We start from the raw sequence: 25,910 nt of genomic DNA, 5'->3' as shown, positions 1-25,910 counted from the left end.
TTATCCCCACCCGCAGATGTGACACTGTCCACGTGACACAGCCACCACTGGAAAAGCACTGCATTTTCTGGCATATAAAATGCCAAAAAAAAAAAAAATCCAGAAATGGCTTTCAAAGTGCTGTTAGCTGGCTATAACATAATGGAATGTTGGGGTGGGGTAAAATGAAGTGTTCCCTGTGATAGCTGTTGGCAGTGCTTTTTTTGTGGTTTAAAAATTTTGTGATGGATTGCAAATGTCTCTCCCACACCTCCCAGCACCCTCTCCAACTTCTCTATTCCAATCAGCCCTTGTTGATGCCAAAAGAGTCGGAAGCCAGCTAGATGAGATTGCTACTTGATTTGAGCAGATGTGTGTTAACATTGCTATAAGGAAAGGTATTGCTACCAATACCAAAATGGACCAGACTGTGCCATCCTTGAAATTCATGCTGCCTGAATCCAAATAGAACTTCCATGTGGAAGAAGAATCACTTTGTGCAGTTCAAGAGGGCAGTACAAGCCCTGACAGACAGAAGATGGGGTAGCTAGGCTTTGACTTAGAAGAATTCTCTAATAGTTCAACAAAAAATATATCTACAACAGAATATGCCAAACTGTGAAATAGTGAATGCATCATTATAAGAAGCATTTCAGCAGAGATTGGATGGCTGCTGTCTACAAGAAATGCTGTAGAGAGGATTCATCTGATGGCTGAGAGAAAGGCTGGAACAAATCACTAACTATAAGAAATACCGAGGTTGTCAAGACATAAAAATGGGCTCCACCCCATAAGAGAGAAGTCCCTACCCCACTGAGAACACCAAAGGTCCACCTGCTCCAAGTTCTCCTGGGCTGGTGGAGGCAGACCCAGCCTCGAACCCCACACCAACAGCCCCCTATCACATTCCAGAAGGCCTTCATGGGCTGGGTCCCAGGGAAGGGATTCGATTTTGTGTGGGTGTTGGGGTGTTTTTCTGTTTTGTTTGCTGGGCATCCAATCTGGACCCTGTATGGCAGGAGACTGACTTTTCTGATGCATTTCTCTACACTGCCCAGTTTGGGAGAACAGATGCTGTGGGTCAGGCCAGAAGCCATAAATTTCCAGGAAATAACTCTTAGTGACTGAGGGAGAAAGCCATAAAACACCCTGGAGCCAGAAACAGGAGGAAACAATGGCAGCAGACAATGCACAGATTACTGCTAAATGCTGGGATGTGCCCCATGGATCATTCTCTTGGCCTGAGCCCCTGCTCAGAGAGCCCGTGCCAGACATGTGCCATGGTACCCAGACAGGGAAGGGTCTTGACACTTTGGGAGGCTCCCTTTTACTCTACTGTGATGTGTTCATTCAACAAATAGTTACAGAGGGCCTCCTACCTGGCAGCCACTATGCTAAGCACTGGAGACAGCCAGGAGCAAAATGGACCCCAACCCCTGCCCTCGTGCAGCTTCTATCCTAGTGATCTCCTAGGTCTCACCTGCTGGAGGGAACTGACATGTATTATGCCTGCATGGTGCCAAGATTTTACACATTTACTTCAATGGCTTTTAACAGCCCCAAGAAGTAGAGCTAGTATCCTGACATTAACACCTTTAATACACAAGGGAAATGAGTATTAAGTATCACTAGCTAGATGGAATGGGTCTTTCTGACTGTGCTGTTTCTCCTGTGGCTGCAAGCCTCAGCTCTATACCACCATGACCAGATCCAACCATCTGTTTGTACAGTTTTGGGTCCTATAACCCAGTCCCATTCCCTCACCCCTTCCTCTCCCACTATAAGACAAGGGCAAAATATCCCCAGACCCTCCTCATTACCCGAAACTGAGTGCTGCAATCAAAGAAGCCAACAGACTTTAATGGATGTTAATGGATGTCACTGCTGTTCCTGTTCCTCATTCTTTTTCTTCAAGCTCCTTCCAACTGCAAATTTTCAAATGCATCACTCCTCACTCAAGCCTGTATCTGACCCCTCAGACTTGGTGTTCCTCCTTGGTCTTCCTGGCTGCTGCATCTCAGCTTTCCCCTAACAGTCTGTCAGAGCGTGTTTCCCTGGTTCTCAACATCCATGCAGCCTCATGGAGAGATTCCCTTGTTATCAACACCCTCCAACAACTATTCCTTTGGCACCCTACCCGCTTTCCCCCAAAAGAGTAACTCACTATCTCCCAGGACCTCATCCCAAGCATGTGTGACTCTCTGACAGCTTGGTGTTGGATCCAAAACCACAGAGGTCCCCGCCCCAGTCCCCAGGGTGTATAGAACAGCATAGGTCAGGATGCAGAGGCAGGGACTCACCAAAGTTCTCCCCACCCCAGATGTCCATGTCCATATCATATTTCCCCAGGTAATCAAACCAAGCTTTGTCGATCACGAAGAGCCCTCCAGCTATGATAGGAGTCCTGTGCATTTGGAAGAAAAAGAGAGGGGATCAGTTCTAGTGGGGAGATCACTCTCAAATTCTTCGGCCCCTTGAGTCTGAAACACCCATTTCCCATTTGGGGAAAGAAAACCCCATTGAGGGAAGAAAACTCTCATTTTCTTCCCATTTCTGTTCCTCTCGAGAAGGGCCAGTACATTTTCCAGTTACCTAAAATGAGAACAAGCTCCAGGGTTTTTCCTGTGATTGTAAATCTCCTGACCTTGCAGACAGGCAAATTCACTCATTAGCATATCTCCCATGGGGACACAGGGCTCACTCAGGACCCCTGCTATTCTGATGACCCAGGGAGCTTCCCCCAGCCTCTTCCACAGGCTCTGCACAGCAGGGCTCTCTTGGGAGCTCTGTTACTGGGAGAAGGGACAGTGGGCTACCGACCACGCAGAGGAGAAGGGCTGAGGTGGCACTTGGTAGCAGCACAACTGTTTCCTGAAACTGGGCTCTCTCTCCTTTTTTTTCCCTCTTTATGCCTCTGTTATGGGTTGAATTCCTTCTTAAAAAGATATGCTGGAGTCCTAACTCCCAGTATCTTAGAATGTGACTGTAATTGGAGACTAAGTCTTTCCAGAGGTAATCAAGTTAAAATGAGGTAATGAGCCCAATATGACTGGTGTCCTTATAAAAAGGGGAAATTTGGACTCAGAGACAGACACACAGAAGGAAGGGAATGTGAAGAGATACAGGGAAGACATGGCCATCTACCAGCCAAGGAGAGAGGCCTAGAACAGCCCTCAGAAGGAAGCAACCCTGTGGACACCTTAATCTCGGACCTCTCCTCCAGAACTGCGGGACGATACATTTCTGTTGTTTAAGCAGTCCCGTGTGTGGTATGCTGTTACAGCAGCCCTAGCAAACTCACACACCCTCATATTTTTTTCCTTTTCTTCGCCCCAGTCCCCAGACTTCTCTGGAGAGATGCCAGAGAAATGCCTGAAAAGGGGCTACCAAGGAAGGCAGGAGGGGAGCAGATTCCAAGCTAATAATCAGTGGCTGGATAGGTGGGCAAGCCCTCAAAGACCTGGCCCCCTTTCAGTGGATCCAGAGGGTGAAGGGAGTTTTCTTCCATATCAAAGAAGTAATTGATGGACAGCTGGTCAGAAGCCCAGGTCTCCTGATGCTGCCACATCCTGCTGTTCCCTGAGAACTGGCTTCATCCTGGGAAACAAGTGCCCTCTGATGAGCAGAGCTATCCCACAAGAAGAGAACCTGTCCTGAGAATGCCACCCCTGCGACAGAGGCAGGAAAACCCCATGGGAGCTGCACAGCATCACCTTGACCCTTTGCTCTTCCCACACCCACACCATGCACTGCCCCTGGTGAGGAGCTGATGTGAGCTGTGTGATGCTCAGCATAATAAGAAGCTCCTCCTCCCTCTCCCTTTAGAAATGAAGGACTTTGTCCTGGGTACCAACTGGCTCCAATTTTCCTCTTGGTATCTCTCCAAATAGAGAAGCCTGGAGGAGCAAGGAGGGGCCATCAGGTAGATGAGACCAAGGTCCTACCCCACAGTAGAGTTCTCAGAGTCCCCACCCCCATTTGGAAGGTCACCATTCACATTCCCATTCTTAGCTCTTGCTAGTCCCTTTGTCCTCAACTTGACTTCAGCCAACTCAACAAAAATGATTAAATACTTACTATGTGGCAACACCAGAGACACAGAGATGCCTTTGGCTAGTCCTGGGCATCCCTAATCTGGACTGAGAAATCCAGTGGCCTCTGTATCTATCCATACACTTCTTATCTTCCTGCTGCCCTGCCTGAGGCAGGCTTGTTTTAGCTTAAGTATTCCCAAGAGGCCCGGGACTGGTTTACTGTCCAGTAGGTAGGACATCAAGACCATCACTCTTGAAGCTGAGACCACAGGCTCCTCTGTGTGGTGACCACTATGCTCTACTCTACCCCAAGCCCTCAGTTGGTCCCCAGGCCAGGCAAAGCCCTAGCCACAATATGCTGTGGGTCACAGTGGGGCCTGGGAGAGAATGTGGGTCAGGACAAAGCCACCCACAGCCTGGCAAAGAGCCAGAGTTCATGCCACTGTCATCTTCCTGCAGAGAACAGGGCAGCTGTGCTTATGAATATGTCACAGTGACCTTCATATTGGCCTCCACTTACAGCAGTGGCTGACTCAACATCTCTGGGCTGAATCCTGATGTCCAAGACCCTGGGACTTTGCTCCTGGCCCTAAGGGACCATCTTTCCCCTCACTAGAGGCCGAATGGGACCACTCAACCAACGTTGGGCTCCGACATTAGCAGGAGGCACAAGGACATCATGGCATGTGTGAGGGTGGGCAGCACACCTCAGCACAGGCCTCTGCTGGCCCCCATCCCCTCAGCGAGAAGTCCCCAAGAGGACAGAAACCTCCTAAAATAAAGGCAAAAGTGGAGATGGCCTGGCAAAGGGCTCCCTTTGTCTGCTTGATGCTTTGACATCTGATATTGAGCACCTCCCTACACTTGACAGGATCCAGTGGTGATGGTCTGCCCACCCCTGCACAGACTCTTCCCACTTACCTGATGGGCTCCGTGGGGTCCAGGCGCCGAGCCTTCTGCTCTGGGGAGAGCTGCTCCCACTGGAAGTGGAGGCTCCAGTCAAACCCTACAACACAGCACCAACCCACCTGCTTTGGTCTCTCAAAAGCACTTGCTCATTCTGCACCTTCTCCAGAAGGTCATGAATGTACCCAGGTCCTGGAGAGGTAGGTCTCAAAGAGGCCGGTCCCTGGGATTGCAGGTTTCCCTAGGCTGATCAGCAGCATGGCTGCCAAAGCGCCGTTCACAGCTTCCTGTTCTTCCTCTACCCACTACTGCCTCTCTGAGCCTTCTCTGCTGTGTAGGGTTAGAAATAAAGGGCAGAGGATAAAGAGCCTAGGGGTAGGGGCCAAGGATGACAGGATGGACAGTCATGGAATGTGGGCCTTGGCACTGAGTCTCAGGAAGGTGTGAGCAGGAGGTTTGTGAGAGGCTCTTAAACTACCTGAGTCACCTAAAAGTCATTCTTGAAGTGGAGGCAACAGTGGGCCCTATGTGGAGAGCTGGGGTGGGTCTCCCCAAACATGCTCCCTTCTCTAAGGTCCCTACTCCTGTTAACAGAATAATCACATGTCTCTAGGAGAGGGTGGTGCCCACTGCTGGCATCAGAACAATGCAGGCCACATGTAGCTGGGAAATCCTTGCTCCCATCACATTTTTGGACGTTAAGTGGGGTGAGCCCTATCTTAGAGCTGGAGCTCTGGGTGCTGGGAGCATCCTGCCCACCCCCTAGCCCTTCCATCCACAGTCCTGGTGGTAAGGGCCAAGCTAAGGTAATTATAGTGCAGGTTGCAGGCTGAGCTTTCTTGACAAGCAACTAAGAGCTTTTCCTTCACTCTCCCCACTTAAAAGCACTGACTGAGAGGAAAAGAAAATCCTTACTGTGGAGGAGGTGTTAGCCCAACTCACCCCCTCTGAGCTCCGAGGCAGACTCGATGTAGGTGAAGGTGTCCAGGTTAATGATATCGATCACAGGGCACACCACCCGCGTGTAGTCCTGTAAGACAACAGACCCGCACTTAGCTTATGGAGAGGAGCCCAGCTGGGAGTCAGGGAGCTTGGGATGGCCTCGTGAGGGTAGGGCCAGAGATGAGTTTTGTGGCCTTCATAGAGCCCTTTCATCTCTGGATCTTAATTTTTCCATCTATAAAAGGGGGTACTGGGCAATGGGACCTCTCCAGTTCTGATGCCTAAAATGCTAAGAGGTTTTCCTTGACCGCTGGGACCTCCCTGCCGCAGTGGCTATCTAAGAAAGGTGGACATTATGGAGGCTGGCTGGGGAGTATTGCACACCCAGAAAGGGGAAATCGAGAAGAAGGGGCTCCAGAAGGCCTTCACCACGAGTGGGGCTCTAGGAGGCAGAGGACATAGTCAGCTGGTGATAAGGTTTGGATCTGTGTCCCCAATCAAATCTCATGTCAAATTGCAGTCCCCAGTGTTGGATGTGGGGCCTGGTGGGAGGTGACTGGATCATGAGGGTGGATTTCTCATGAATGGTTTAGCACCACCCCCTTGGTGCTGTTCTGGTGATAGCGAGTATGATCTTCTTGTGAGATCTGGTTGTTTAAAAGTGTGTGGCACCTCCCCACTCATTTGCTCTGTTGCTCCTGCTCTGGCCATGTGACCAGCCTGCTCCCCCTTCACCTTCTGCCATGATTGTAAGTTTCCTGAGGTCTCCCCCGAAGCTGAACAGATGCCAGCATCATGCTTCCTATACAGCCTATGGAACCATAAGCTAATTAAACCTCATTTCTTCTATAAATTACCCAGTCTCTGGTATTTCTTTATAGCAATGTTAGAATGGACTGATACAGCTGGGAAGGTGACCCCAAGACTGCAGCCCCAAGAAGCAAAACCGTACACCCATGGTGCTTCATTCTAGGCCTGTGGTTCATGGATAAGTTGATGAATAGCATCTCCCAGAGTCCTAACTTTAATTGTCCCCTGCAGATGAATAGTCACAAATTTGTACCAGGCCCCGACTTTCCTGTTAGCTTCCAGACTCAGATACAATATGCCATTGGCCACCTCCATGTGAATTTCACTCACCTTTCAAAGGTTGACTTCATTGTCTTCTCCCCAAACATGCTCCCTTCCTTAAGTTCCCTATTTCTGTTAACAGAATCATCACCTGTCTTCCCTCCCCGCAGCACTAAATGAAGAAGCTTCACCCAGCCCATCAACCAAACCAAATCCTGCTGGTTCTAACTCCAAAACTGCTCTTTGAGTTCAGCCTGCCTCTTCTCCATCCCCTCAAGCCTAGAGTACTACAATGGACTCCTAAACCCAACCCCACTCTATCTCCTGCTCTTCTCCTTTTATTCTACATATGGCTGCCAAAGTTGTCTTTCTGATTTGCAAATCTGACTCTGCCACTCAGCTGCTAAAAACTTTAACTGCCTCTAAGACAAAGTACAAACTCCTTAGCATAGCATCCCAGACCATCAAGAACAGGCCTATCTCTAGCTTTCCAGCCTCATTACTTGCTACGTCCCTCAGGCCACCCCATCTACGGCATCAAAATCATGCAGGAAACATTTTCAAAATATGCAAGCCTAAGTCACCAGCTTCTTGGAGCCATCGAGCCACTGTACATATATATTTCAAATTTCTCATTTCTGGGTGAGTAGCCCTGTACCTGATGTGCAGTGAGGAAAACTCCCCACATTGCCCAGAGAGGTGTCAAAGAGCTGTGAACACCGACACTTTTGGACAGCTAAATGGGAATCAGGCAGCCCATCAAAACCAGCAGGTCCCTGGGAACCAGGCAGGACTGCTTTTCCAATCCTCTGCACCAACCACCCTTTGGCCAGCACAGGCAGGAACCTCTGTTTCTCCTTGAAGCCATTTAATTTCCTGGTTCATTCTTTCCCCCAAATGAGGTTGTCTTCTTATTTTAAACTCTAGATTCACTGAGTGCCTGATTTTAAGTTCACAGACTTAATTTGGCCCTCAGCCTCCCACATGTGACTCATTCTGACAGTAACAAGGTGCCTCTGAAAACCAATTGGCCCACATGGAAAGAAATGCTCATTTTCAATGCATTACTTCTACCTCTGGGATGTCACAGATGGTTCATTCATAGTCAGCACTGCACCTGCCCAGCTGCCACAGTTCCTCTGGGGCTCTCGGGCCACTGTCATTGTGTGTCTGTGGATATGTCAACAGGATACATGGATACATATGGATACATACTGCAGGCACACAAACACCACCATCCACACAAATACCTGGACATGCACACACAAATACACACACAATTGTTCCTTGAATTCTGAAGTGACCTCAGAAGTTCAGAGATATCTTCTGTATGTCTGACAAAGTCTTGGTTTTGCCTTTGCTTTGAGCTTTGGGGCCTCTGCAGCTGTACTAGGTCCTTCTGTGACTCTTATGCAATAAAGATTAACCATGCCCAAAGATATGTTTGGCCCTTGCCCAGCTCCTGGGAGGTAACCTCTAACCCCTTGGAATGTCCTGCCTAGAAGACTGTCTTTGTTTACCTGGGGCTGTGGGCTACACCAGATAATCTATGCTAACAATATGGTTTATGGAGAAGACCTTGGGCTGTGTGGTACCAACTCAACTTGACCTCTGAAAAGGCATGGAGATCATGAGGGTAGTTAGCCATGTCTATTTACTGACACCCAATAAAAACCCTGGATATCGAGGCTTGGGGGGAGCTTTACCCTTTGGCAATACTCTGTGATGTTGCCTCACAACCTTGCTAGGAAAAGTAAGTGGTATCTGTACAACCTACTGGGAAAGGACAACTGGAAGCTTGTGCCTGGACTCTTCCTGTGCACCTTCACCCACTGCTGGTTTTAATTTGTATCCTTTCACTGTAGTTAAGCCATAACCATGATTCTAACAGTTTTGCTGAGTCCTCAGTCCTTGTAGCAAGTTATTAAACCTGAGGGTAGTCTTGGGGACCCCCAGACTGCAATCCTGTTTTGCTTTGACTTTAAAAAAAATCTTTCCCCAGTATTTAAAACCTGCAATGGAAAATAAAATGCTGGTTGCTTACTTTGGTCACAGACTTCCCCAGAAGCCATGCATGGGCTCTGCCTCCAGGGCTGCAACAGGCTCTGGTGCACTCCTCCTGTAAGCTCTGAGGGGTTCTGTCCTTCTATTATTCCTGTCATAGCTCAGTTGTGGTATCTGCTTGGCTGAGAGTCTTGGAGGCCAGATAGGTAGTGAGGGATATTTGGGTCTAAGTATGTATAAAGCTATGACCTTGAATGGGCCTGCAAGAGGCTTTATAATGAGTCACCAAAGTCAGGACACGACCTCTCTGAGTGCCCTGGGAGGTCAGTACCTGCTCCGCTTTTGTATTCCTCAGCTCTGGCCCAAAGCCTGGTGGGCAGCAGGTGTTCAATCTGTGCTGGCTAAAAGAGGGCATCTATTAGCTCTCTCTAAGGACATTGTGTCAGTGCTGCTAGCAAGCAGGTGGGTCAATTACAGCTGAACAAGACGGCTTCTCCTCCTGTAGGCTGGGGGATGGAGGGACTCTCAATTAAAGCACCGAGGCACACTGAGTTCTCTGTGTGCATGCCCCAGCAGGATGTATCTTTAAAGCAAGGTCCATGCTTAGGCTCAAGCAGGCAGCTGGTGGAACCCTTGCAGATCCTGGACCACACTCCCTCCTCTCCCCTCCTCCAAGCAAATCCAAGTCCCTACTCTCCACCCAACTCCTACCCAACCCTCACCAGGAGCAACTACAAGAGGCTGAATGCATCAGCCCATGGCCGTCTATCACCCCTGCCATCAGGCCTCTCATTTCTCCGCTGAGTCATGTAATTAAAACCACATTGTGAATGGGCAATCAAAAAACTCCTAGAGACATCCACTCTTGTGATCAACCAGCACTCCTGAGCACCTACTATGATTTAGGAATCGTGGCAGGTACAAGGATGAGTAAGACCTCACAGTCTAGAGAAGGTGAGGACAGGTGAGTAGATGGTTCTGATGTGGGTATAGATACACAGCCTAGGGGCCTCTAAGCTGGCCTGAAGGGAGGGGTGGGGAACACAGGGAGGAATCCTCAAGGAGGTGACATTGTGGGGCAAAGACAAGGACAGCTGGGTTGACAGGACACCTGGGTTCCCATTCTGATTCTGCCATCTAGAATATGTGTGACCTTAACTAAATCAGCCAGCTCTGGGGACTCGGTTTTTCATCTATAAAAGAAAGACAAATTATTATTTGCAAAACTATCCTGCCTCTCTAACTGGGCTTTTGTGAGGAAACAAGAGAGAAAGGCATGTGATAAGACTTTGAAGAATATGTAAGCTATGATTTATATAAATTTACCAAATGCTTTGCAGAGATTGGAGTTTCTTAAAATCTTTTTTTTCCCACTAAAGAACTACGTGGATAAGGAGACTGAAAAAAAAATAAGCTTATGTTTAAAAAAAAACCCCAACTTGGTACTTGTTTCAAGTATCATCATGTAATTGAAAGGAAAAGAAGGAAAATTGGGGAGGTTTTCAATGTGGAAAACACCAGCTGAGGACAGCGGATGACAGCTGAGGCCCAGTCTCTTTCTTATCTCTTTCTATTTTTGAAAATCCCAAACTCCAATTACAGCTTAAAATTTCCACTTCCACTCACAGGATCAAATCATGTCCTACTCTGAGACAAGACACATACAAAGACACCAGGAAACACAGGCTGACTCACGCCCTCACTCCCTGTCCCCAAAGGGCTGGCCCAGAGGAACTGTTCCAGGTCATTAAAGGAGTCAGAGTCTTAGCAAAAACCTCTGCAGCCCTCAAGGCCACTGCAGACCTGGGAGGGTGAAAGCTGGACCATGGCTCCTGGGTTTGTCTCTTTGCTAACCTCTTTGCTACAAAAGCTTTAGCTCAGGTGGGGCAAGGACCCAGGAGCTTAGCTTAGGAAGAGAAGGAGCGTCGGCAGCAGGCAGACATTGCTCACATTCGGAAACGAAGAGATGAAGGCTTTGCCGGACCAGCAGGTAAGGCTGGCCATGGATGTAGAAAGGAGAGCACTTTTCAGAGAGGGTTTCTGAGATGCACTTGGGACCACTGGGATGGAAAGGGCTTCAGAGGTTCATTAAGTGCCCAAGGAAAGCAAGGCTCCCTTAACACATTCTGCAGGGACAAAATCAGCCTGGGGGTCCCTGCAGGTTAAGCATCAATTTACCATATGAGCCAGCAGCAATTCACATATACACCCCCAAATAATTGAAAACAGAGACCCAAACAAAAACTTGTACACAAATATTTATAACTGCGCTATTCACAAAAGTAAAAAGGTGGAAACAACCCAGGTGTTCATCAATGGTTGGATGGATAAACAAAATGTGGTATACACATGCCATGGAATAGTATTAGCCATGAAAATGAATGCCAATACATGCATTCATACTTGAAACAGTATGCCAATATCCATACAACATGGATAAAGCCCAAAGATACGCTAAGTGAAAGGAACCAGTATCAAAAGGCCACATGTTGTGTGATTCCATTTATATGAAATGTCCACAACTGGCAAATCCATTGAGACAGAGAGCAGATTAGCAGTGGCCAGGGGCAGGGAGAAGAGGAGAATGAGGAGTGAGTGATTGCCAATGGGTATGAGGTTTCCTTTTGGGGTAATAAAAACTTTTCCTTTTGGGGTGATGAAAACTTTTAAAATTAAGCAGTGGTGATTACACAACCCTGTGAATATACTAAAATCATTCAATTGCCCACTTTCAAAGGTTAAAATGGTAACTTTCATTATATGTATTTTACAACACAACACACAAAACACGCACACACATGCACACACACGTGCACACATACACACATGCACACTCATATGAAATCAGTTTGGGGGCAGTGGCCATGGGGACTGAGTCCACTGCTGTGACGGCTGCACCCATAGAGGCCTGGGCACAGCTCTGGGCAGAGAGCTCCTGGGTTCAGGTCTGAGTCTTTACCATGACCTCACCTAGCAGCCCCCAATATCCAAAGAGACCTGGGGCCCCAGGAACTTCAGTTCCAGGGTGCATGGTCAGCAAACTGAGAGGGTAAGGGGTCTGGTCAGAGGCAGAGGTCCTGAGGGGTGAACAGCCTGAGGAGGGGACAGAAGTGCCAAGTGTGCACTGCACCGTGCCCTGGACCTCAGCCCCTCATTTCTTTCTGAGATGAACTTCTTGACTGCAAGCGTACACTACAACGCATCTGCCATTCTCTCGGCAAGGAGCAAACTGCCTTAGAAAAGTTGCTCAGAAAATGCTTATGTATAACATTAAGGGAAAAAAGCAGAATACAAAAATCATATAAATACAGTATTATAGTAACTATTTAAAAAAGACACTTTCTGCAAAGGAAAAAGATACTGAATGGAAAGAAAGGTTAACAGTGGATGTCTTTGCATGATAGAATTTTGGTTGATTCTATAAATCATGCTGCTATAAAGACACATGCACACGTATGTTTATTGCGGCATTATTCACAATAGCAAAGATGTGGAACCAACCCAAATGTCCAACAATGATAGACTGGATTAAGAAAATGTGGCACATATACACCATGGAATACTATGCAGCCATAAAAAATGATGAGTTCATGTCCTTTGTAGGGACATGGATGAAACTGGAAATCATCATTCTCAGTAAACTATCGCAAGAACAAAAAACCAAACACCGCATATTCTCACTCATAAGTGGGAATTGAACAATGAGATCACACGGACACAGGAAGGGGAATATCACACTCTGGGGACTGTGGTGGGGTGGGGGGAGGGGGGAGGGATAGCATCGGGAGATATACCTAATGCTAGATGACGAGTTAGTGGGTGCAGCGCACCAGCATGGCACATGTATACATATGTAACTAACCTGAACATTGTGCACATGTACCCTAAAACTTAAAGCATAATAAAAAAAAAAAAAGAATTTTGGTTGATTCATTTTCATTCTACCAGTCCATATTTTCCAAAATGTCTGCAATGACCATGGGTTACTGTTGTAATGGAAGATGAGGTAAGTCGCAGCCTACTCCATCCCCTCCGCTATACTGCAGTCCCTGAGTTGGAAATCCACTTTAAAAATATGACCTGAGTTTAAGTAAGGAATACCTTGTCTCTTCTGTATAAAATCCCCTGTAAACAGAGTCACTATCTCCAACTCCCACCAGTTTCTTCCCCAGCTAAGTACTCCTAGACTCAGTTCTGATTCTGCAACCTTAACCTTTAGTTTTTGTTTAACATACTCCAGTTTCCTTTTAACTCCAGGCATGAATGGCAGCAGGACGACATAGCTGGCCCTAGGGTAGTGTCAACAACTCACAGGCAGAAAGACATTTTTGGGGAGGTAAAGGTTCCTGCTGCGGAGTAGAGTTCCTCTACTTCTATAACCAGGAGGGGCTCAAATGTTTTCCATATTTCTTCCTCACAAATAATTTCCTTCCTTTTTTTTTTTTTTTTTTGAGAGTCTTGCTCTGTCGCCCAGGCTGGAGTGCAGTGGCACAATCTCGATTCACTGCAACCACTGCCTCCCTGGTTCAAGCGATTCTCCTGCCTCAGCCTCCCGAGTAGCTGGGACTACAGGTGCGTGCCACCACGTTCAGCTAATTTTTTATATTTTTAGTAGAGACAGGGTTTCGCCATGTTGGCCAGGATGGTCTCAATCTCCTGACCTCGAGATCCATCCACCTTGGCCTCCCAAAGTGCTGGGATTATAGGCATGCGCCACCGCACCCAGCCAAATTTCCTTCTTTCTAGAGTTTTTGTGTTGCTTCTACTTGCGGTCACTTATACTGTGCTTCCCTTTACTGGAGGTCATTTGTGAAGCAGTGTGGCACCAGTGCACAAGGAACCCAGCAGACCTTACTAAGCAGGGTATGGATACCTTTTATACAGCCCATTCCAACCCTGGGGACTCTGCCCAAAATAGGTGCTCAGGATATGTCTGTTGATTCATTTACGGGTAGGAAGCAAGCTTGATTTTCTCCTCTTCCAACCATAACACCTCCCCATGGCATCTGGTTTTTTATTATTTCTGAACACTGAGGACCTACTCTATGACAGGCAGGGTGGCCACAAGGAGTCATTGGTGTCCCCACTGGATTTGTAAGCTATTAGGGGAGGCAGAGGACTAACCCAGAAGAGGAAATGGTGGGCTAAGGGAGCAATGACTGCCAGGAGTGATCCTAGCTGGCCACGCAGTCAGGAAAGGCTGCCTAGAGGAGGGGAGCCGTGGATGAGGCCCCACAGAGCAAGGGGGTTTGTGGAGAGGAGGGGAAGGGCATCCAGGGACAGGAAGGGCTTGGTCAGAGCTGGAGCAGTGGGAATGTCAGGGCATGTCCAGGGACAAGGGGCTGCAGAAGAGAGCATGGAGGGAGGGGTGCATTTGGAAGGGACTTCAGTGCCAGGACAGGCCCTTCAACATTTCCCAATCCAGACCTCTTTGCCTAGAAGATATCAAAAAAGAGTAGGAGAGGAGATTTTTCTTCTTCCTCTTTTTTGTTTTTGAGACAGAATTTCACTCTTGTTGCCTGGGCTGGAGTGCAATGGTGCGATCTCAGCTCTCTGCAACCTCTGCCTCCTGGGTTCAAGCGATTCTGGAGAGGAGATTTTTCTAAACAACACTAAGTGGACGACGAGCCATCCCAATCTCAGAGGAAATGGTTACTGATGGGTCTTAACCTCTAGGCCCATGTGACAGAACTTTGTAAACCCACTGAGGTTATCTCATTGGAATGAACAATGTTGGGAAGGATTTCCTTGTTTTCTTCTGAGCAGATGACATAGCTTGATTCTTTAGTCCTCTTAACACTGTCATTATGCAGGTAGGAGTTTAGGAGCTACCATGAAGAGTGAGCAGGAAATAACCACAGAACAGGGAAGATGCTGTTGAGGTAACGCCAGCGTTCTGGTGCTGGTGGTACCAAGTAGAAAACATCAGACCTAGTGATATAATTGCCCTGACTGTTTCCTCTTTAGTGAAGTGGGTATATTAAAAATACCTAACCTCCTACTTCACAGAATGGCTATAGGAGTCAATAACTCAGGAAGAGGAACACAGTATGAATGCTAGTCATTGAATTGATACTGCCACCTGCAATTGCCACACATTCTGTAGATCAGTAGGGAAGTGGATAGACTTCAGGGAATATAAAATAATAAGAAAAATTAAATTTCCTTTCACTTTTTGGGGAGTAATTGAGACACTGGAGGAATGAAGCATCCAGAATTGTAGAGTAATTTAAGGGCAAAGAGGGGCAAGGAATTCAGGTCTCTTAGCATCTAGCCTGCCTGCTTGGTGTAGCCTTTGGGTGAGGGTAGAAGTAAGACAGAGGCCCCAGGAATTAGGGGATGAAGCCTGGTTAAGTTTGCTGCCTCCTTTCTACAAAAGACACCCATAAGGGTTCCCATTCTGGAACCTTCTGCTCTCCGGTAGAACCGGTTCTGGGCAGTTCATTCCTGCCCAGGAAACTGCATATGTTATGTCCCAGCTGTCCCAAGTGCAGGCTTGCTATGGGTGACAGTCCCAGTCACAACGCATCCTGGTCCTTGCTCCACCACTGACTGCCGTGTGACCTCACACAGGCTGCTCTACCTTAGTTCCTTCATCAATAAAATCGGGACTGCGATCTGTTCTGCCCACCTCCCAGAAGAACTGGGGGTGCACATGTGAAGTAATGAGCTTGAGAGAGAGCCTGGAGAAAGCTGGGGCACGAGGCCCAGCCCTGCTCCTCAGCCTCACTCACCTCTTTGACCCTGTGCAACAGAGGCTGGAGCCAGTCCCTGTTCACCTCACAGTGGCTGTCGAGGAAAGTCAGAGTGGTGCCCTGGGCGATGTCAGCGCCCCGAATCCGGGACCGGACCAGACCTGCAGTCAGGAACAAAGGACGAAGTGGGTGCCACTGTCACTCCATTGTCCGGCGAGACCAGGGAGAAGCCACCCAGCATTCCCCACTGATCACCCCAACACACACACACCATCACACCTTCGACCCCCCGACACTCACACTGGAGGCTCCCGCACAACAGCTCAGACCTACCTTGCCGTTCATTATTGCGCAAGCATTTCACCTTGGGCAACTTGATGAGCTGTTTACAGTCATCAGCTGCAAAGACAAAAGGTTAAGCCAATTGAGCGCCCGGGGATGGACCTACGTGTTACAATTGTGTGCACTGCAGGTGAACCTGAAGGGTAGGTGAGGCAGCCCTGTCCACTGTCCCCTAACTGCAGAGCGCAGTCCTGACTCCAGGGTGTTTCCAGGCTATGAGGGGCTGACAGATCACTGCTGTCATACAAGGTGGCCAGTCTAGGGCAAAGAGGCCTCAAGTGCGCCACTTTGGAACAGGTCAGTACACAATGGAACCTGTATACTTGATTGAAAATGTTCCAGGTGGAAAATCTTGGCTTAGTCACCTGGGGACATTTCTCTTTTCTTTTTTGTTATTTTTCTCTTTAAACAATTTTTAATTTAATTTTTTAATCTTTAATTCTTATGGACACATAGTAGATATATATATTTATGGGGCACAGGAAATGTTTTGATCCAGGCATGCAATGTATAATAATCACATCATGGAGAATGGGGTATCCATCCCCTCAAGCATTTATCCTTGTTATTAATACAAACAATCTCATTTCTCTTTTGTTTGTTTTTGAGACGGAATCTCGCTGTCGCCCAGGTTGGAGTTCAGTGGCGCAATCTCTGCTCACTACAACTTCCACCTCCTGGGTTCAAGCGATTCTCCTGCCTCAGCCTCCCAGATAGCTGGGACCACAGGCATGCACCACAATGCCTGGCTAATTTGTGTATTTTTAGTAAAGACAAGGTTTCACCATGTTAACCAGGCTGGTCTCGAACTCCTGACCTCAGATGATCCTCCCGCCTCAGCCTCCCAAAGTGCTAGAATTACAGGCATGAGCCTCTGTGCCCGTTCTCCATTTCTCTTTTCTTATAGGCCATTCAAAGCACTGGTCAATTTAGTAGGTCTGGTAAAAACTGCTGGAAGGCCAAGAATAAATGAGATTTTAGACTTTTCCTTTCAGCTCACAGACCTGCTTTTGGAAGGGTCCCAGTCAGCATGCCTCCCATTACACAGAGCTGGTTCACTTCTCCACCATACAGGAAACCCCATCCTAAGCACTTGTCCCTGTTACTCCCTGGCTTGCCTGCTGCTCCTCACTCCTTTGGTTCACCAGCTCCCTGGCTCTGAACTCCATATCTTGGCTCCACCATTGTGGTTTTGCTTTATTAGTTTATTGACCTTGGCCTCCCTGCTTGGCTCTGAACTTTAAAGAATAACAGAAAAGACTTACACAGGCTTCTGGGCTAGGTACTGTTCTAAGCACTTCAAATGTGTTAACATGTTTAATCCTTATATAAACCATATATACCATCTCTGTTTTATAACAAGGAAACTGACATGCACGAGGTTGATTATTTGCCCAAGGCACATAGCTAGTGAGTGATTTACAGGTCTAGGATTTGAACCTAGGCAGTCTGGCTCCAGAGTCCATGTTGTAACCACTGCTATTCTGCTTGCAAGTGAATCCAGCAGCACTCTCTTCTCTTGCTTCAGTGCCAGGCTACCCCTCAGCAGGGCCAGTGTCTGCCCACCTCCAAGTTCTTCCTCACAGGGGAAGGGAGAGCAGATCCTCACGTTCCAGAACTCAGAGTCTTGATCTCATTACTCTAGGCCTCATGTACAGCCCACTTCTGCATCACCCCCAGAGGTTCCGAGGCAGCACCAATGGGTGTGGGTTTCCAGCCTTCGTACAGCAGACCCCAGTGTGGGGGTGGCTCCCAATGCCCAGCTTCCAGCCTCAGAACTAGTGGGGGTGGACTCCACTCTGATAGGACCTGGAGCTGTCCACAGTGGTCATTCCATTTCCCTCAGTTCATCACCAGGAAGAGGGTGTTCTGCTTGGTTATGACTGACTGCACAGAACTGTACCCAGGCTCCTGGGAGGACGGCCTTCAGGGGAGGTGACGGCACTACCAGTACATTAATTCTGACAATGCTTCAACTATTACTGTGCGTTTCAAATTTGATGCACAGTGTCTGGAAAGACACACATGTTTTTCTTGGAGAGAGTGGATTTGCTGTGAATTTGGATGAGACTCAGGTTCTTTGATAGGATAACTGGAGGACACAAGGTAGGAAATGATCAAGAAAAGAATGTGGAAAGGTTGGAAGGCAGCCCTCACTGTGTCATGGCCAGGTGACAGGATGTCCCACGGGGTTGGGGAGGTCCCAAAGACAGGGCCCACCTAGACCTCCCAGGAAATGATAGGAAGAGGGCCTTAGCTCAGACTGCAGATTATTGCAGAGAACCTGAGAAATTGTTTTTTGGATATAAAGCTTCTCTCCTTCTGAGCCTAGCCACGGACGCTCAAAGACTTCCGTACCTATTACAAACCTGGGCTTTTCCCCATTCCCAGAAAACCAGTGGACTCACCTCTGCCTGTTACAGAGTGGCTGGGAATAGACATTCGTGTCTAAAGAGCAAGTGAGCAACATGACTTACGGTCATTGCTGAAGTCATCCACTAATATGATTTCCCGGATCAGATGCGTAGGGGTGCGGTTTATTACGCTGCAAGATGGAAAGAGAAAAAAATCACTGTAACTTCTAGTGGCAAAATATATGTACTAACCTGAGTTTTAAATAGACACCATTGCATTTAAGGAATGAAAAATCAGAGCACCAACGGGCTTGTCCAGTCATATTGCATATCTGTGAGCCAGCAGGAATGTAATTCTGCCTTCACCATCTTAGTGAATACCTCCACCACCCGCAAAGCCACCCAGACAGAAGCCCAGGAGTTAACCTCGGCAACCCTCCTACTCCCTGAAACCCCACAGCAAATCAGTAAAGACTGGCTGGTTTGACTGGAAAATGTCACTCAAATCACTTTCACTTCTTATATCCCTACCCTGATTTAACCTCTTCTGTCTGGTTTATAGCCTCAACTTGCCCCAGCCTCTCCCAGGCCATCTTGCCCGTGGTCTCCAGAGTGAACTTTCTGACAAGGAGCTTTGATTGTGTGACTCTCCTCGCCAATGCAAATAAATAAACTGACAGCCCCCCAGGGGCTCCTCACTATTGACATCCCAAATCCTCAGCACATTCCTAAGGCCTTTGCCATCAGAAGCTGGCCCACATTTCCCCACCTCCCATGCCCAGTGCCGCTGTCTGAAGCTGTCCTGCTCATTCATAACTAAGAGCCTCTCTCCTGCTGCTGCCGCTGCTTGAAATGCCCCTGTGCTGCCCACAAGGACCAGTTTGAATGTCACTTCCTCCCTAACAGCTTTCCAAGCCACTACGTGAGAATTAATTGCTTCCTCCTCGGGGATCTCCTAGCAGTTTGTATCTGATCCTATGACTTTTCTCACTTCCCAGCCCTGAAGTTTGGTTTTGTACCTCGCCCGCCTGTGGTCCCCTCTGGAGGGAAATATCCCAGGGCAAGACCCTTGACCCATTGCTCTCTTTATTGCCAGAGTCTAGCACAGAGCCTTGGTCCATAACTATTCCCTCGAGGGATATTTACTGAACACCTACTATGTGCTCAGCACTGGGCATATGATGATTCTACCCTCCAGAAGCTTGTGGTATAGCAGCTACTTACTACAAGCTGTGTAATCTCGGGCAAGTTACTTTACTGCTCTGTGCAGCAAAGAATCCCATCTAGAAAACAGGGATAATAATAGGAGTACTTATTTCACAGTGCAGTTGAGCAAATTAAAGGAGAAAGTGTATAAAAAGCATTTAACATGATATTTGGCACTTTATGATAACAAATGGTTGCAATTTTTATTATCACTTAATTTGGTGCATCATTAATGATTTTTGAATCTAACTGACTCACTTACCCCTCCTGTGCTGTGGATCTCTATCCAGGGGCAAGGTTAACTCTGTGTCTTAGGTCTGACTGAGATGACTGGATCCTGCTTCTCCTGAACACCCCAAACCACGTGACTACTCAGAAACATGGCTGGGCCACACCAGCTATCACGGGATTCCCTGTGATGTTGGAGAGGGGGTTCAGAATGGGTGCAGGTGGAGGCGCTGTATGCAGCCCTCCTCCCAGGAGGACCCTTCTGAGCCCTGATTGGAGAGCACTACCCCTTCTATGCAGGATGCAGACTCTACTGGAAGACAACTTAGCCTGGAGCTACCATATTTATGAAGCCTTGATTCTCACCATGGCAACTAGTATCAGATGGAGAGAGGAACCCCAACACAAAGTCGTGAGCTCACTGTCTCTGTCTTCGGGAGCTCATGGTCAGGGAGGGGAAAGAAGGCTGCAGCCTCTGCCAGAGGATGGTGGAAGGGGACTGTTCACCATGATCGTCCCAAAGAAAACACATACAAACAACAACCAGCCCTCTAATCAGGGAGGGAGGCAGGAGACAGCGGAAAACCTGCTGGAAGAATAACCCCTAATGAGGTTTGATTACGGCTGTAGCTTCTGCATTCAATTCTGCTAAATCCCTGCCAGCTCTTTGAAATTCAAGAGTTCTCTTCTGCGAACATCAAAAGGTAAATCGCGTGCGGCTCTGCACTGGTTGAACTGAGAGATGATTAGTGAATAAAAAATGTCCAGGGTTTAAAACAGAAAAGAAAAAAAAAAAGAAATAGTCAGCAGTGAGTGCTAATTAGACCATTTCGTGGTAACACCTGGCTTGTTTTTGCTTCTCTAATCAGAACAATTGGAGCGATGGCGGAGTCCCCTTAAACATGGCCTGCAGCTGGGAGGGCCTGAGGTGGGCACGTGCTCTGGGTGGTCAGAGGAGAAGGTCAAGTCCAGTCCAAGGGACCTAGCCTGGCCTAGGTGGTCCTCCAGGGCCCTCCCTCATGCACACCCACTCTCATTCCCTCCACCCTGGGAGGGAATGGTTGCTCAGGTCTCCCTCCCTTGCTCTCACCACTGCCTCTATAGCAAAGCAAATCCATTTGTCCAGGCCCAGCAGAGGATAGCTCTTCTCAGCCTCACCCCCACTCCAGCTGCCTTCCCCACACCCTTCCTTTGCCTCAGCATGGGAATAAATGCTCTCCTCACTTTGCCTGGGATTGTTCTAGAACAGAGTCTTCTATATGCAGCTCATCTCTCTGCCAGAGGGCAGGTACACAGGTGGCTTCTACACCTGCTGCGCCCTAACTATTGGCCCTCAAGGAGCCCCCAGAGGCCGCAGGGCAGCGTGGGCAGTGTAGGCTCAGAGGCCAGGTGGGCTGCACCACCCACTAACTGTGCAATCCTGAACCAGATAGATGTTGGTTCGCTCCCAGCCTTCGTTTCCTCCTGTAATTACATTTTCCTTGTAAAAGCAGGCGATATTAATACTTGACCTACTTCACAGGCTTTTGTGCCTGTGAAATGAGGAAATGTATTTGAAATTGCTTTGTGAACTCCACGGTGCTCTATGCAGGCAGGTTTTATCAAACGCTCCATAAATACCAGTAGAATGAAGACCCAAGGCCGGCTGACAGTTGAGTTTAGTCATTCTGGAGTGAGACTAACTTGGGTTCAAGTACTGTTTCTTTGTATCCACCATTCACTAGCTGGGAGAGCTTCAGTAAGTACTGAACCTTCAGCACTATAATTTCCTCAGCTGTGTGAAAGGAGCTCACCATGCCTGGCACACAGCAGCTGCTCTCTGAATGGTGGTATTGATATTAATAATATTGAAACTAATAATAGCAATATGCATAACTTTCCCAAGTGGGATCCTGGAGCCAGCAGCATCACCGTCACCTAGATACTTGTTAGAAATGCAAATTCTTGGGCCCCACTCTAGGCTTACTGGGTTAGACTTTCTTTTTTTTTTTTTTGAGATGGAGTTTCACTCTTGTTGCCAAGACTGGAGTGCAATGGCACAATCTCGGCTCACTACAACCTCTGCCTCCCAGGTTCAAGTGATTCTCCTGACTCAGCCTCCCGAGTAGCTGGGATTACAGGCGCCTGCCACCATGCCCAGCTAATTTTTTTTTTTTTTTTTTTTTTTTTAGTAGAGACGGGGTTTCACCATGTTGGCCAGGCTGGTCTTGATCTCCTGACATCAGGTGATCTGCACACCTCGGCCTCCCAAAATGTTGGGATTACAGACATGAGCCCCTGTGCCCAGCCTGGGTTAGACTTTCTACAGATGGGGCCCAAGAAACTGTGTTTTAATAAGCCCTCCGGGAGCTTCTGAAGCCTGCTCAAGTTTGAGAGCCCCTGCATTATAACTCTGCTGTCTGCCAGGGCTGGAGGCTCACAATATACACCTGTTGTCACCGCTCAGGCTCACTATATGCCAGGCACTGCTCCAAGTCCTTTCCCTATCTGAAATTACTTTGTCTTCTCCACAATGATGTCAGGTAGTTATTATTAGCAGTCTCTGTTTTGCAGAAAAGGAAACTGAGGCAGAAAGGCTAACTTGCTTGCTTGTGATCACACAGCTGTTAAGGGCAGAGCCATGAAAATCTGGCCCCAGAGTCCAAATTCTTAACCACCTTACTCTGAGAAATGGCTCCCCTAGATCTGGGATATTATAAAAAAGCAACAGCGAGAAGACTCAACACATAAAGGGATCCATTGCCCATGCCTCAGAGCCCCCATGGGAGGGGTGGCGGTGAAGGATGCCCCAAAAGGAAGGTGACAGCGCTGGGTCTCCCATAAACATGCAGACTCACTGCATCAGGAGTCAAGATAAACCACTCTTCAGGGCTTGTTTTCTAAGTGAGAATGTCCCCTAATTCATCAAGGTCATGCTTCTCTACACCCACCCCATCATCTGTGTACCCGACTGAGCCTCTACCTGGCTCTGAGTTCCCCACGTGAGCCTGTCTAGTCCCCAGCTAACTCCAGAGCTTAGGGGGCCAGAGGGTCTGGGCAGGGGGGTTGCAAAGAGCCTGACAACAAAGCCTGTCCAGAATTCCAGAAAGTTAACAATGAAAGGTACTTTAGAGAAGATCCCTTTATTGAAGACCTCTGAGACAGGACATGTCCTTCAGTCAGTCCCCTCTCAGTGGCTAGTGATTCATTTGTGCAACAGGATAGAGAGTGAAAGGGAGGTATAGAATCTTAAGGCATGGAAGTTTCTAGAAGTAATCTTTCCTGCCTCCACCCCTAACATTCATTTCTGCCCTGCCTGCTTTTGATATAAGCTCCTGGTTGTCTACACATGCCTCTCAGGTCTCCATTTTGCTGTTTGTGTGTGTCATACTTGGGTCTGAGCTCGGGGCTGGCTGACATCTGAAGTTCCTAGGAGGCAGGAAACAGGCTCTCTCAGCTAAGTCGTCTGGCACGTCATGGGTGTCTTCTGAAAAGTACAGGGCTGATGGGCCCCGAGAACCCTCCCAGAGTGCAGGGTTCCAGGGCCTCAGGGCAGCCCTCCAACAGGCAGGCAGACAGAGGAGCCTCGCTGTACCTCCAGGAAACCCAGGAAAGCTGACGCCTGATGCCTCTGCTCTCAACAAGTGCACCACCTGCCCCACAGGCTCAGGATGAGGCTCCAACTGGAGTGAGAGAAGGAATGTGTTCTGCAGGCCACAAAGCTCAGGATACATTTAACATGGTAATCTTATTATTATTAAGTATCAATACCACATAGAGGTGGAGGAGTGGCAGGAAGAGGAGAAACATGTCTTAGAGTCTGAGCACAGCAGCTAAGGTACCCTCGAGGACATAAATACTCTTAGGGAGGCCTGGGGGGCCTAGAAGCCCCCATATTACATACACTGTAATGCCCCCAAATGTCTGAGACATTCCCCAGAGGAACGTTTATTGTAGAAATGTGATAGAATTAGAAACATGAAAGATATTTTTATCATCATTTTCTACAGATGTAGTTAATAACATGCCCCAGGGTCACACAGCTAGGAAGTGGTAGGGTTTGGATTTGACTCCAGGTCTTCTGACTCCAAGTGTGGTACCCTTTTAAGTATCCCATAGCCTCCTTTCTTTGATCAAGCATTTATTCCATGCCAGGCACTGTTCTCAGTCCTTTAGCCGAATTAACCCTTAGCAACCCTATGCACTAAGTACGATTAGTATTCTCATTTCCTTGGTTAGGATACTGAGCCATTGGGAGGTTAAGAGATGGATAAGATAAGTCCTTGCCCTAAAGGAGCTCACTGAAGGTTACATGCTGAAAAAATGCAGCAAGTACTGGAATAGTGATATGTAGAGAAGGGCCCAGAGGAAGCCCCTGATGGGGTGCATGTGTGTGATGGTGTCAGGGGATGGAGGCGCCCAGCATCAGAGAGCTTCTTGCAGGATGGGCAGGGAGAGGCCAGCCTGGAAAGCGAGGGGCCTCTCTCAGGTGCTAACGCTGTTCTCATGGAAACATCTGGCAGGCATGCCCAGTCATGACCGGTGGAGCAGCCACCATGGCGGTGGGGAAGGCAGAGGTTGCAGTTGGTCTGCTCCATGAACCCACCCTGGTGCCCCAGCACATCACAACGGCAGGGCTGTGGTCTGGCACTTCAGAACCAGCCATCTCCACTTCCCTGTGTGTCCTCTCAGCCTGGATGCCCCAGACGCTCCTCCCCTCACCACAGGAGACCCAGGAGAATTGGGCCTCCTCCATCCCTGTTGTCCCCACACTTAACCAGCCAGGCACTTTGTTATCGTTAATCTACCCCGAGACTCCCGGTGACACCTGACAGTGACTTGGCACATTTTCTTGTCAAGAGCTATTGCCTGGTTGGGAAATCAAATTTGAATCAGGTGGCTCTTGGGGTGATTACAGAAGCCAGGATGGGCACATGGCTGGAGGAAGAAGCCAGCCTGACATTGCCAAGGATATCTAAACAGCAGACAGGGCTGTCCCCTTGGATGGGTGGAAGCACTGGGCTAAAAACTGTGTGTCTGGGCAGGTCCCTCCCTATGTCTCTAAGGGATGTGGTGACTGTATACAGTGGACATTCATCATTCATGACAGGTGGAGCTGAAGATTTGGTGCCTTCCCTCAGGGTGACCCTACTGCAGGACTTACCTCCCATCACCTGGAACTTCCCACTGCCCACAGCCATGCGGGGGTGGGAGAGACAGGAAAAGTGTAGCCTGCATGATGGAAACAATGAGATTTTGCTGTGTTTCGTGTGCTCTCTGACCCATGTTTCATCATATTTTTTTCTCTGTGGCATCGGCACCAGCTGATGTGCTGCTCAGCAGGACAGGAAGGGTCTAATGAGCCGCGTTTCATGGGGACATGGAGGTACTGGGGGTTCTTGCTCAGCTGCGGGACGTGGCTGTGGCATTCCTGGCCCCAAAGGATGCTGAACGCCACCACTGGGACTAGCCTCTCCCTACTCAGGCTGACAAGAAGGAGGACTCTGAGATCAGAGTGCAAGGCCTGGAATCCTGCCTCACTATCACTGGCTAGGCGACACTGGACCTTGATTTAGTATCTCCAGTGTCAGTTTCCTCAGCTGTGAAGTGGGCGTGGCAGTGGCCTCCTCACCTCTGCAGCTGAGGTGCACGGAATATGTGCGCAGAGGAGCTGGAGTGAGGGCGGCTGCTGTCATTGCCAACTGAGAGGTAGATACTGCTGGTGGCCTGAGGGAGGGAGAAGAGGACAGATGACTTCTGGAGGGGAGGGCGGGCATGGGGGAAAGGGGGTGAAACAGCCAGAGTCTTTGGAGAATCTGGGGGAGGAATTCCTGGGTAAGTCTTCTGGGTGCAGGTCTATGTTCTGAGGGGAGTTCTGCTAGGGACTGGCACTGGGACTTGGGCACATCAAAAACCCATGCAGGCCAGAGGCCATCCATAGCAGGATACACCTATTAGAGCAAGAACACGACCCAGAGGATGAGTGGACTGAAGCCCAGGGGAACGGGGATGGAACTGCAGGTAGATGGTCAGGAAGGCAAGCCTTAGTGATTGCTGCAGGCCGTTCTGATTTGCATGGCCCCTGGCAAGTGTGTGGGAGGGCAGAGAATCAGGATGCTGGGGCTGGGGTGTGCACTCAGCCTTTCAGGGCCTCAGCCCCTTCCTCATTT

General features: G+C 48.5%; 1 protein-coding gene across 3 annotated transcripts in view; it reads right to left on the bottom strand.

Annotated features, from left to right (window-relative positions):
- Positions 1–25,910, bottom strand: part of GALNT14 (polypeptide N-acetylgalactosaminyltransferase 14) — a 227,353-nt gene that overhangs the window by 29,409 nt on the left and 172,034 nt on the right. For 2 of the 3 annotated variants that reach the window (XM_024354279.2, XM_016948294.3), the window contains exons 4-9: positions 18,451–18,518; positions 15,965–16,030; positions 15,671–15,792; positions 5,862–5,949; positions 4,935–5,019; positions 2,280–2,383 (exon numbers count right to left, since the gene is read on the bottom strand). In XM_024354279.2, the coding sequence (XP_024210047.1) occupies positions 2,280–2,383; positions 4,935–5,019; positions 5,862–5,949; positions 15,671–15,792; positions 15,965–16,030; positions 18,451–18,518 (533 nt within the window). The remainder of the gene's footprint in view (positions 1–2,279; positions 2,384–4,934; positions 5,020–5,861; positions 5,950–15,670; positions 15,793–15,964; positions 16,031–18,450; positions 18,519–25,910) is intronic. The other variant, XM_016948296.4, reaches the window with a different exon arrangement.

Source organism: Pan troglodytes, chromosome 12, assembly GCF_028858775.2.
Source record: "Pan troglodytes isolate AG18354 chromosome 12, NHGRI_mPanTro3-v2.0_pri, whole genome shotgun sequence".
Lineage (NCBI taxonomy): Eukaryota > Metazoa > Chordata > Mammalia > Primates > Hominidae > Pan > Pan troglodytes.
The sequence above is the reverse complement of the archived record's forward strand: the minus strand, read 5'-3'. Positions and strand labels throughout refer to the sequence as shown.